This window comes from Heterodontus francisci, chromosome 20, assembly GCF_036365525.1.
Source record: "Heterodontus francisci isolate sHetFra1 chromosome 20, sHetFra1.hap1, whole genome shotgun sequence".
Lineage (NCBI taxonomy): Eukaryota > Metazoa > Chordata > Chondrichthyes > Heterodontiformes > Heterodontidae > Heterodontus > Heterodontus francisci.
This window is the reverse complement of record NC_090390.1, coordinates 43,908,801-43,922,041: the sequence shown is the minus strand read 5'-3', so window position 1 is coordinate 43,922,041 and position 13,241 is coordinate 43,908,801. Positions and strand designations below refer to the sequence as shown.

The 13,241-nt window shown below is 40.2% G+C and overlaps 1 protein-coding gene across 1 annotated transcript in view; it reads left to right on the top strand.

Moving 5' to 3' along the window:
• inpp5a (inositol polyphosphate-5-phosphatase A) overlaps positions 1–13,241 on the top strand; it is a 621,533-nt gene that overhangs the window by 206,167 nt on the left and 402,125 nt on the right. The window contains exon 2 of the mRNA XM_068052673.1: positions 977–1,018. Coding sequence (XP_067908774.1) covers positions 977–1,018 — 42 coding nt within the window. The remainder of the gene's footprint in view (positions 1–976; positions 1,019–13,241) is intronic.

The following is a 13,241-nucleotide window of genomic DNA, read 5'->3' as shown; positions in this document are numbered from 1 at the left end:
AAATGCTGGCCAAGAACGAATCAAAAAAATCAGGGCATTCGATCTCTATCGATGAGTCTACAACTGACCCAGATGTCTGTTTTTATTTTTGATCTCTAAATAAAAATTAGAGGTCAGAGGAAAATTAAATGATTTCGATGGTGCACTTTTGCCTTGGCCTAGCTTTATCTTGCATACTGACTCCAGACTGGATACTGTCATGGGCAGAGTAAAAGACCCCATTACATCTGTCACCATAAGATGTGCTAACTCTGAAATTTGATGACATTGCAGTGTTCTCAGGGCAGATCAGAGATGATGGGTCTGGCCAACTGAAATGGTCTTTAAAAAAAAAAATGCCAGGAGGAATTTTGAAGATTTAATCTTTTAGATGTTTTAATTAGCTGTCCGTATAATCACTAGACTAAAAGTCGAGTGAGTTTACCATCAATGTCCAATATTAAGGGTAACAGCTATATTAAATATCATTTTCCATTCAGCATTGTATTTGTGTTCAGCATGAGAGTGTGTTTTTATATATCTTGATGGCCAGATATTATTGTCCTGATTAACATTTCCAGCTTAGCTGAGCCTTGTCCTGCATGGACCTAATCTTAGGTCTAATCTTTTAATGTAAAAACCTAGAAACTGCTGCATTACCCATTTAGTTCCAAGTATTCTCCTTCTAGACTGAGGAATTAGATAATGCACATTCTCATGGAAATTATAAAGGAGACTTTTTCTGTTTTTCCAGAGATAGGTTGAAGGGAATTTTTTTTTTAGCAGCTTTCAGTACAGGCCTAATGAATGATGAATAGTTCCATTTGAGTAAAATAATCACCATTTTCATTTTAGTTATTGCACGCAAAAAATAAATAAAAGGTTTAATGGGAAAAATCATACTCACAACCCCCAGAGGGCTAAATATAACACAGTTATATTACAGTGTGTATATTCAGAACAGTTTATTTACTTATTCTTGCCTTGTGTTTTGCAGCCTGAAAATCTACAAAAGAACTGGCTTCGAGAGTTTTATCAGGTAGGAATGTTTGCGAAGGGTATTGAAAAGCTCCTTACCTATATAGTACTGTAGCATTCACCAAAAACAAGAGTGATAGAAATAGAATTCACAACTGAAAAATGTTATGTAGGTTATTGGTATGGAGAAGGGAAACTATATAGTCTTGTTGCCATTGGCAATATGTTTGAATGTAATATGTTTTGAATGGAGAACAATTAAGTGTAGTTGAATTCGTAACACAATTTACATTTTACTATTATCCTGTAACAGGCTAATGATACTTCCTTTTGACTTATTCTGAGACTGTTGGAGTCCAATGTTAGAACTGATCATCAACATTGTTCACTGGAGCAGGCTCCTAAAGGGTAGTGTGTTGTTACTCAGGCTGGAAATGTTGCTCTGACGTTGACCTCTTTGTAATTAACCTTTTTTTCATTTTTTTCTATAAATATGCACCAACTCAGCTAAGCTTACTCAGTCTTGCAACTAAGTACAGTTCTATTGCTGTGCTTATGAAATTTTACTGGTGAGAACTGACGTGCTTAAAAAGATCTTCCCACTGATATTGAGGCCTATATACAGTTTGATTTAAAACGATTACTTCATTGTGCATTAACCAGCGTCAGTATTTGTTCTGTAGTCATCTGTGGCATGTACTGAATGTAACAATTCCTGCTACCCTACAGTTGTGATGCCAGTTAATGATGTGTGAATGCTGTGTATTGATGATGTGGTTGGGGGTGGGGGGGGGGTTGCGGGGCGCGCCGGGTGATTGGTGGGCCTGGTGTTGGCCAATGCACTGTCTCTGTGGGAATGTCTAAAACTTGATTGGAACATCCACATAAAACTGGATTAGTGACAAATTTTATAGCCCAAATGAATCTGAGCAGTCAGGTTATAGTTCCAAACTCTTTGAGTTTTATACATGGATTAGGATACCTCTTGAACCACTCAGACAGCTGTTCTGTATCTCCTGAAAGATCTATTGTTTTCCTTTTATTCCTCTTGCTCTCCTATTATATTTTGGTCCATTCTATTAGATTAAGTGCCAGGAGTGGTGTGAAGCTTAGTGACTGATCTCTTCCACTTCTATCAGTGACAGTGCTGCACTTTGCTTTAGTGGTTTTACATTTAGTAGATAACTGAATGTAAGTTGAATTAACATTTTATTATTTGAGCTTGACAACTTAAAGTGTAAAAGAGCGCATGCAGTTGTAATCGGGAGCTGCAGATTATGTAAATAGATGATGCCTTTTAAACAACTGCGGAGTACATGATGTGTCTAACAGGCAAACCTAACATGCAGCATTCCCATTATGTAAAGGCAGAAAAGATTTCAGGTCTTGTTTACCATTCAAAAGGTAGAATATAATAAATATGACAAACTTACTAATGAACTGAAATAATGCAATGTAAAGTGGCATCATGACGGAAAGGACAACATTAGAATGTACCTAGATAATCTCTCTGTGGTTGTTGGGCTGTCCAGGTTTTATTTTCCTTAATTGTGCTTGATTTTTCTGCTGCTCTTGGCAGCAATATCAATACCAGTTAGAGTTCAAATCACGAGCACAATCTATCATGCCCCACTTCTGGTTTTAAAGTTAGCGCCTGCATAATTCTGTATGATGAATGTTATCTTCTGGACTGGATAATGTATCCAGCAGTATAACGAAGCCTCTGATAGCATACAAGTCACACACCATCCTGACTTGGAAATATATCACCGTTCCTTCACTGTCGCTGGATCAAATCCTGGAACTCCCTCCCTAACAGCAGGCAGCTCACTGCCACCTTCTTGAGGGCAATTAGGGATGGGCAACAAATGCTGGCCTTGCCAGTGACGCCCACATTCCACAAAACAGGCAAAAAATATAGCTTATGTACCAACTGACAGGTTCAGCCTGAGACTGATTTAGTGATAAATGGATTGTCCTGCACATTTTAAATCATTTGTCTTTAAAAGAGCTTTGTGTGAAAATGGATACTTTACTTTAAAAGTTAAATGTGTTATTAAAGAAGTAAGAGGAACAGTCAGAATAGGGCATCCTTTGACTTGTTCTTAGCACTATGTTCAGCCCATATCCCCAGGCAAAATGCCACAATGCCAGGCTATAGGCTGGCATTTTAAAAGTTAACTGTGGCTAAAGCAATTAACTCAAGTGCCTCGGTGGCAGGAAGGTATTGAAAGGTGTGTAGCCACTGGGCACTGATTCCAGTCAGAGGCTGAGAGACACTGGGAGGTATTGAAAGTGGCAAGTTCAGGAACTTGCAGGTTCAACAGGTAAAGTAGCAGCAAAATAAAACTTGCCAACAAGCCTGCGATACTGGGTTAGATACACAGACAGCAGAGATAAATCTTTGTATTGCCACCTAACAAGATCACAAGCTCGGGTTACACAAAATGACAGGCAAATACAGGTGACTCATGGCACAGTCTCAGCAGGTGTTATGCACTATTGCCTATTAAAATAGATCTCGATGTTTCCTCTAGACTTTTCACAACAACAACTTACATTCAAATAGTACCTTTAACGTATTAAAACATCCCAAGATGCTTCACAGAAACAGTATCAAACAACATTTGACACCAAACCACATAAGGAGAATTCGGACCAATGACAAAAAGCTTGGTCAAATAGGTAGCGTTTATGGAGCGTCTTAAAGGAGAAGAGAGAGACCAGGAGGTTTAGGGACAGAATTCAAGAGATAAGGGCCTTGACAACTGAAGGTTGGCAATGTTAGAATGATTAAAATTGGGAATGCTCAGGAGGAGTGCAAATATCTGAGGGTTTTAAGGCAGGAAGAAAATACAGAATTAGGGAAGGGCAAGGCCAGAGAAGGATTTGAAAATAAGGATAAGAATTTTAAAATCAAGAAGTTGCTTAACCAGGTGCCAATGAAGGCCAGTGAGCACAGCAGGGGTGATGGATGAATGAGTTTTGGATGAGCTCATATTTACAGAGGGGTGAACACAGGGGCCTGGCCAGGAGTGTGTTGGAATAGTCATGTCTAGCGGTTACAATGACATGGATGAGGGTTTCAGTAGTACAAACACTGAGGCTGGGCAGAGTTGGGTGATGTTGCAGAAGTGGAAATGGGTGGACTGAGGAATGGTGCGATATGTGTTTGGAAGCTCATCTTGCCCAGCTTCATACCTTAATTATGATCATACAAAATGTTGCAAAAGCATGACAGATCTGCGACCATAAGAAGTCGGTGTGACAAACAGGAAGTCCCGTGAATTTTGATATATTGTAGATGTGTATATTTGCATGTGTGGCAATTACAAGATTTTCCAAGCAGGAGGGCCATCATAAAGCAACTTTCACTGGGGTAGGGCAGAGACAAATCTATTTGAAAGAATATAAACATGTATCAGCTTGTTTTAGCTTGGTTCGCTTGGCAAGAAAAGGTTATAGTTGTTTTTAATGCTTCTTCACAACTTGAGCACATAATCCAGCCTGAAACCTCAGTGTAGTGCTGAGGGATTTCAGCATTGTTGGCTGTGCTTTCCTTCACGAGATATGAAATTGAGGCCCCTCTCCCTGTTTAGATGGACGTTAAGTCTCATGAGATTATTTGAAGGAAAGCATGTAGCTCTTCCAGTATGCTGGCCAACATTTCTTCTTCAAACAACTGCAAAAAAAGAGAGTAGCCGATCATTCTTTTTATTGCTGATTATAAGATTTGCATAATGCAAAATGGCTGCTCTTTGCCTACATAATCAGTCACTGCACACTTCAAAATCAGTTCATTGACGATGAAGCGGTTTGAGAAATTTCTGAGAATAAATCAATAAAGACCCATAATTTACTGTCAAAATAATTATGAGAGTAATGGTGCTTGTCATTTTTTTCTGCACAAGTATTATGCCAAATTCAGCCAATGGCAGATGCATGATTAAATGTGGAAATCCAAAAATTGCTGTCTCAAAGTTAGCTTTGCAAAAACATATGTCTCTGGCTCACCATTGAAATACATTGAATGATGTGAAGTTGCTGTACTTGCATGATAGATATGAACTAAACTCGCCACGGAAAGTTAGAGCTTGAATGAAGTGACGGAAGGAGCCTATTTGAAGTCATATAAAGTCTCTGCATATTTAACTGTTTGGATTAGCTGCCAGAGATTCTTTTAACATTGTGTTAATTGTTGCCACTCAACTGTTCTGTCACTGAAAATTAACTATTACAAATGTGGAGTCTCATTCTGTCCTTTAATTGTTGCTGGATATTTTAAAAAATGTAAAATTTTAAAATTAAAATCTTTTACTTTTCTGTCTCTAATTTACACATTCTTCTCAGTCCTTGCGCTGTTAATTTCACAATTATTCAATCTGATTGGTCAAGGAGATACACCATTTCTTGTCCTATTAACTCAGGTCCCAGATGCCCTCTTTCCCTTGCTGAGACATTATATCAGCTTGCACTTTAAGCAATATCGTCAAGATTAAACAGGCATGGACAAGATGCTGTTTGTTGCTCTGCCACAGCAAATTATGGTCTAACATCATGCAAAGCTTTCTTCCTTCTTTGACAAGCAAGCAAAAACTTGTGTAAACATTGGAAGAATTTTAAAGTGGGACACAAAGTAGCATGCAAACCAGGTTGGAGACTGGTGCTAATCTTTACATACAATATTTATGGCAGATTTGCACTCTCACAGCTGCTTGCTGAGGGGTGCTTACCTGCTTCACACTGCTTTACCTTCTCCATTCCGTGTTGGACCTATTGCTGGAAGTTTCATCACATGGACTCCCATTCCAACTACCCCAACCAGTCAAATAGTCTTTTTTCCATCTCCAATATTTTCATTACATAGACATAAAATATCCAGCACACAAACAAGCCATTCTGCCCATGCCGACATTTATGTCCCATTTGAGCCTTCTTGCATCCTTCCTCTATCAAGTTCATTTACTATTCCTTTCTCCTTCATATGCTTACCCAGCTTCCCCTTAAATGCATCTCTACTGCACATCTCAGTTGTTCCCTATGGTAGCGATTTCCACATTCTTATCACTCTCTGGATAAAGAACTTTCTTCTGAATTCCCTATTTGATTTCTTGGTGACTAGCTTAAGAGTCATAGAGTTTTCCAGCATAGAAACAGGCCCTTCGGCCCATTATGCCTGTGCCGGCCATCGCGCACCTGACTATTCTAATCCCATTTTCCAGCACTTGGCCCATAGCCATGTATGCTATTGATCTTGTATTGATGGCCTCTAGTTTTGCTCTACCTCATAAGTGGAAACTAATGAAGAAAAGTATTTAAAGAAAGTAAGGAAAAAAATATTTTTTGTTAATGTTCTTATGATTTTTATCCTGTGTTGCTTACAAAAGCATCCGGGAGATTAAAATTAATTCCTGGAGACTCCAGGGCAACTCTGGAGAGTTGGCAACCCAGTGAGCCCACTCATTGATCCATTTCACAGGGCAGAATCCCACCAATTGCAACATTCTGGTTTTACACAACTTTTCTCAATTTTTTTTTGTTTCTGATTATGTTCTGGGTTTTTAAAAGTACAAAGATAAAACTTGCAATATACCAGGAGGTGCTGGTTGCTGACCACAGCTATAGGCCTTGAGATCAACAAAGTATTAGATCAATCTGCACTGTTTAATCTTGAGGTTTTGTTCTGACTCCCCTGAATCCACCCACCATGCGGGTGTGGGATATGACTCTTCCTTTAATGGTATTGTGTTGACTCTTGTAAAAGTAGGCACAACACATATTGAATAGTTTTGAGAAGGAGCGCAGGAAGTTCTCAAGGACAGGAACTTGCCTGAGTGTGTGGCCTGGGCATTAACACAGCTTTGCATTTCTCAAAATGACAGGTTTGTGGTGAATCAGAACTTGAACATGCTGTGAAATGAGCTATCTTTTACTCTTGAATAGATTTTAGATTTAGAGATACAGCACTGAAACAGGCCCTTCGGCCTACCGAGTCTGTGCCGACCATTAACCACCCATTTATACTAATCCTACACTAATCCCATATTCCTACCACATCCTCACTTGTCCCTATATTCCCCTACCACCGAGTGTTACTAGGGGCAATTTATAATGGCCAATTTACCTATCAACCTGCAAGTCTTTTGGCTGTGGGAGGAAACCGGAGCACCCGGAGGAAACCCACGCAAGCACAGGGAGAACTTGCAAACTCCACACAGGCAGTACCCAGAATTGAACCCGGGTCGCTGGAGCTGTGAGGCTGCAGTGCTAACCACTGCGCCGCCCCTTATTTTACTGAAATCAATCTACATTTAATTAATCGCTCTGGTAGCACCATGGAAAATGTGATCAATAAGAGAAGTAACTGGGTTATTGCTGACACTTGCAAAATGAGTTTCTGATGTTCAGTATAACTGCAAAGCTTGTATCTTTGATTTTGTGGTCATTTCTGTATTTGGTGGTTTTGACATTTTACTAGTATCATCACAGTTACCTGATATGTAAGTTTAAAGAATTAATGGAAATTCTTCCCATATAAAGTCTCTCAAATCAATTCATTGATAGTGATACAAGTTATTTCAATTAAAATTTATTACCTCTCTCCCTTCCTCTAAAACATAGTCAAATTGTTGCTATTATGCTGAGTAAGGAAATGAATAGCCGTGAATATGACCACAATCTAGTTCCCAATGTGTATCATAACCACAATGAACTCGCTCTGGCTGCAACAAATACCTAGCAAAGCATCAGTGGGATGCAAATATCAATGAAATACAGATGGCACTGAAGTTCAGGGCTAGTGGGCTTTCAAATTCAGTGGGAGATATGCATTTTCCATATCCTGGTCTCAGATTATACTGCAATCATTATTTCTCATGTATCTTTCACTTTTCTTCTTGCTCTTCTATGAAGGATGTGCGATCCCATTGTTCATAACAGCAGTGAAAACCCTCTATTCAAAATATAGAAAGAAGAAAAACAATGCCTATCACATCCTGAGGATAACCAAAGGCACTTTAGAGCCACTTGCTTACTTTTGAAGTGTAGTCAGTGCTGTAATGTTGGTAAATATGGCACACAGGAAGGTCCCACAAGAAACAATGAGATAAATTATCAGATAATCTGTTTTTAATGGTGTTGATTTAGGGATTAAATGTCAGCCAGGACACTGGGAGAACTTCCGGCTTTTCTTTGAATCGTGCCATTGGGTCTTTTACATCCAACTGAAAGGGCAGATGAGCCTCAACAGACCATCTATCATTTCCTCAAGGCTTGGCTAGTGAAAGCAATCTGTAGGATAGCCACACAAACTAGAAGGCCCTGTGCTCAATTCTTTGTCAGTGCTGTATTAGTTGATCTTGGATGGGCATTGCACTAGGGGTACCACAGTTGCCCTCAGCTCAACTCCTGTAATTTATGGAGGAGAAAAACAACATTGGCTCCCTCTGCTGGAAAGTGTGGATCTGAGGATATTTGCTGAGGACAAGATTGGGCCCAGTTATGATATTCCCACTGTTGAGCAGCCTGTTAACATATGAGGAATGACCACTTGGTTGAGGTACAGCAAGGTGCCCTGTGCGGGTGGAGCCATACATCTGCAGGAATGATAGCTTCAAGACAAGGATTAGAAAAAAAAAATCTAGAGACAATATTATTTCAGTAGACGGCTTTCACTACCATTCTAGATACTGGAATACCCTTGTCTCCATTGTTATGAAAGAAAGGAATCACAAAGCCCATAGTCAAACAGCTATGGTGAGAAAGAAGGGAACAGAGGATATTAGAGACAAGGAGAGAGAATATGTTAATGCCCCTGGGCTGTTCTCTGTAGCCCTTATGATGGACACAACATGCTTTTAACCATATTCATATTTTTGGTGTAAGGTCATGTATATAGATTATGACAGAAAACCTCGCAGCTGGATTGATTCTGGTGTTTAAGTAGAGCCACCTTGTTATCACTAAACTAGTTTGATGAATGGAGTTGGAGGGGGCAAATGATTATTGGAGCATATTCTGTGGAGCAGAAGCAGTCTTGTACACATTGTAAGTTTAGAGCTTTTCTGAATGTTGGGCTTATAGCAGATTTATAGGTTTAAAATGTAGCTGTACAGAAGAAGGTCTTACTAAAAATGGGACTGGATATTGGATAAAGCTTTAGCTCTGCCAGTAGAAATGACTGACAGAAATTTATGTGAATTGAAAGCTTTACAAACTCTTATCCTATCATGCACAAAATGGTGGTTAGGTATAATTTCAGCCGGGCTGAATCCAATATTTTTCACTAACTACAGAAAAGCGCTGATTTAAGAATGTGCTTTGACAATCGTCATTCTCCCGACACTGTCCAACTCCATTTATGATACCAGGTAATTCAAATGTATATTATCATTGTAGTAAGGAGGAGCACTTTCCTGATTGTTGTCAATTTAATTTATACATGAGTTCTACTGATCAGAACATTAAATATTTAACATCTGTTTGTGAAACTAGAACCCCAGAAACTGCCTCAGGTCAATGATCCCAATGGAAGCAAGCTCATGTAAACACATTACCTCTGTTTACACAGTGTTGACATTGTTAAATCCTAAGTGTGAAATTTTCAGGTCTGAGCTGTATGCCTAAAGCATCAATTGATGCCAAAAACAAATATGGTTAAATACACTAAACTGATGCTGTCATATGGGCTACAGGAAGGCGCCCAAGTGGCATCAATGTTTTCTCTCATTTTCTCTCAATTTTTCTCTTTCTCTGCCTTTTTTCTTCTTTTTGTCCAAGGCCACCTCCATGGGTTTCATTGGCTTTCTCTAATTGGAACATAAGAGGATGAGAAAGAAGGCTTTACAGGTGGAGCTATAGGGAAAGGTCTTTATTAAAAACTGTAGTCCCTAGATCAATGGTGTTCTTACTACCCCTATAGTTTTGGATTCTGGAATAACAACATGCTCTTGCTTTCTCTCATTCCACAAAAATGAAAATGCCAGAATCTGGCACAGTGCATATAAGTGTGATAAATAAAAGCAAAATACTGCAGACGCTGGCAATCTGAAATAAAAACAGAAGATGCTGGAAATGCACAGCAGGTCTGGCCGCATCTGTGGAGAGAGAAGCAGAGTTAACGTTTCAGGTCAATGACCTTTTATTAGAACTGGCAAAGGTTAGAAATGTAATAGGTGTTGAGCAAGTGAAAGGGGAGGGGGGAACAAACAAAAGGGAAGGTCTGTGATAGGGTGGAGGGCAGGAGAGATTAAATGATGAAGAGGTTATGGAACAAAAGGCAAAGGGAGTAGTAATAGCCATAGTAAAAGACAAAGCATTTGGCCAGAGAGAGTGTTAATGGCAGAATGAGATTGTCATCTAGGAGGGAGGGCTTGGGTTGCGAGATATTGTGTTGGTTTTGAACTAAAAGTAGAACGGAATAGAATACAGTTCGTCAGACATAAATAAGTGTTCTAACTGAAGTAGCTAATATTGCAGATCAGTCTCTTATGATGGAAGTAGACAAAATGGCCTCATTGCTGAGCTTGTGTATTTGGAGAAATAGTCACGTTTGGCTGCAATGTAGTTCAGTCATCTGTTTTCTATGCACATCTACTTGGCCAGACCAGGCTAGGAGGTTAACTAAGGACATGCAGCAGAAATGCCGATAATTGTTACAGGTGCTGGATCAGATGTCGTATTTAATGAATAATTAAATGGATCAGATTTGGTATTTGATGAATAATTAAATTAGAAGTAGATTGAATACAGAGCAAATGTCAGCCACATTTCTGGAAAGATCTGGGCACAAAGAGGCATTGCAAGGCCAAGACTAAACTAATGTCAAATACCCAAAACCAAATTTTACAAGCTCTGTTTTATATTTGTGATTTCAGTTTTAATTTCCCCCCCAACAAAAAAAAATTCAGTCTGTTTAGTCACACTAAACAGCTAGTGCTGATCTAATGAAGATTGCACAGTATTTCACTGAATAAGAAGTTTAGATCTGATTTAAAGTATGAGAAGCTCAACATTCTGACATAAAACGCACTCCTTAAAATCATTGATAAAGTAGCTTTAGCACTTGTCTACTGAGAAAATTTGCTGTTTCTGCAATTACCTTTCTTACCTGTGAAGCATTTTAAAGCAATAGTAACTGAAGAGTATGTCTGACAAAGTGTTAGCACTAATCTACTTACAGAGATCTTGGGGGAGGTGATATCAGCCAGGTATTATCGATGCTTTTCTGAATGGAGGGATGTGACTAGTGGTGTTCCACAGGGATCAGTGCTGGGACCTTTGCTGTTTGTAGTATATATAAATGATTTGGAGGAAAATGTAGCTGGTCTGATTAGTAAGTTTGCGGACGACACAAAGGTTGGTGGAGTTGCGGACAGTGATGAGGATTGTCAGAGGATACAGCAGGATATAGATCGGTTGGAGACTTGGGCGGAGAAATGGCAGATGGAGTTTAATTCGGACAAATGTGAGGTAATGCATTTCGGAAGGTCTGATGCAGGTGGGAAGTATACAGTAAATGGCAGAACCCTTAGGAGTATTGACAGGCAGAGGGATCTGGGCGTACAGGACCACAGGTCACTGAAAGTGGCAACGCAGGTGGATAAGGTAGTCAAGAAGGCATACGGCATGCTTGCCTTCGTCGGTCGGGGCATAGAGTATAAAAATAGGCAAGTCATGCTGCAGCTGTACAGGATTTTAGTTAGGCCACACTTAGAATATTGCGTGCAATTCTGGTCGCCACACTACCAGAAGGACGTGGAGGCTTTGGAGAGGGTACAGAAGAGGTTTACCAGGATGTTGCCTGGTCTGGAGGGCATTAGCTATGAGGAGAGGTTGGATAAACTTGGATTGTTTTCACTGGAACGACGGAGGTGGAGGGGCGACATGATAGAGGTTTACAAAGTTATGAGCAGCACGGACAGAGTGGATAGTCAGAAGCTTTTTCCCAGGGTGGAAGAGTCAGTTACTAGGGGACATAGGTTTAAGGTGAGAGGGGCAAAGTTTAGAGTGGATGTGCGAGGCAAGTTCTTTACACAGAGGGTGGTGAGTGCCTGGAACTTGTTGCCGGGGGAAGTGGTGGAAGCAGGTACCATAGAGACGTTTAAGAGGCATCTTGACAAATACATGAATAGGATGGGAATAGAGGGATATTGATCCCGGAAGTGCAGAAGGTTTTAGTTTAGGCAGGCATCAAGATCGGCGCAGGCTTGGAGGGCCGAATGGCCTGTTCCTGTGCTGTACTGTTCTTTGTTCTTGTTCTTTGATGAGCGGCACAGTGGCGCAGTGGTTAGCACCGCAGCCTCACAGCCCCAGCGACCCAGGTTCAATTCTGGGTACTGCCTGCGTGGAGTTTGCAAGTTCTCCCTGTGACCGTGTGCGTTTTCGCCGGGTACTCCGGTTTCCTCCCACCACCAAAAGACTTGCAGGTTGATAGGTAAATTGGCCATTATAAATTGCCCTTGGTATAGGTAGGTGGTAGGAGAATATAGGGACAGGTGGGGATGTGGTAGGAATATGGGATTAGTGTAGGATTAGTATAAATGGGTGGTTGATGGTCGGCACAGACTCGGTGGGCCGAAGCGCCTGTTTCAGTGCTGTATCTCTAAATAAAATAAAATAAAAAAAAGATGACCCGAGCCCCCTTAGACTAGTAGAACTAGAGGTCCTATTTCTGATTGCTATTTACCAGTTGAAGTGCTCATGTAAATGTCACTTGTGGACAGGATTGGGCCTGTGATGCCTGTTAAACCCCAGAAAGTTTTTTATGGAAGGATAATGCTGGAGCCTATCTTTACTCAGTTTCACATTTATTCTACAGAGTAAAAGGATTACAAACTTTTAGCTCCTCACTTAAAACCCTCCACCAGTCTTAGTGAGTCTCTGCTTATAAGTGCTCAAGTAAGACCCCAATTAACACCCTCCACCTGCATATAATCAAACAATTGATACATAATTAACAGGTTAACAATCCCCTCCAAAGCCTACCAACACTGGGTGTTCGCACCACATGAATATAGTGCAAAAGGGCCACCTTCAAAATTGTGCCGTGGCAACTGACAGCACCTTTAGGAAAAAAGGAGAGAAAGATGTCCTTTTTTATTAGAAAAGGTCCTTATTATTTGCTGATTAGATAGGTCAAAAGTCATCAGTGGCTTCAGAGAGATGAACTAGGATTTTTATATTTTTTGATTGCTAGTTTTATGAAGAAATAGTACAGTAGAGCGGTTGCAAGCAATGATTGCTCCGTGAGGGCATGTAGGTAGGTCAGAAACCCCAGGGTAATG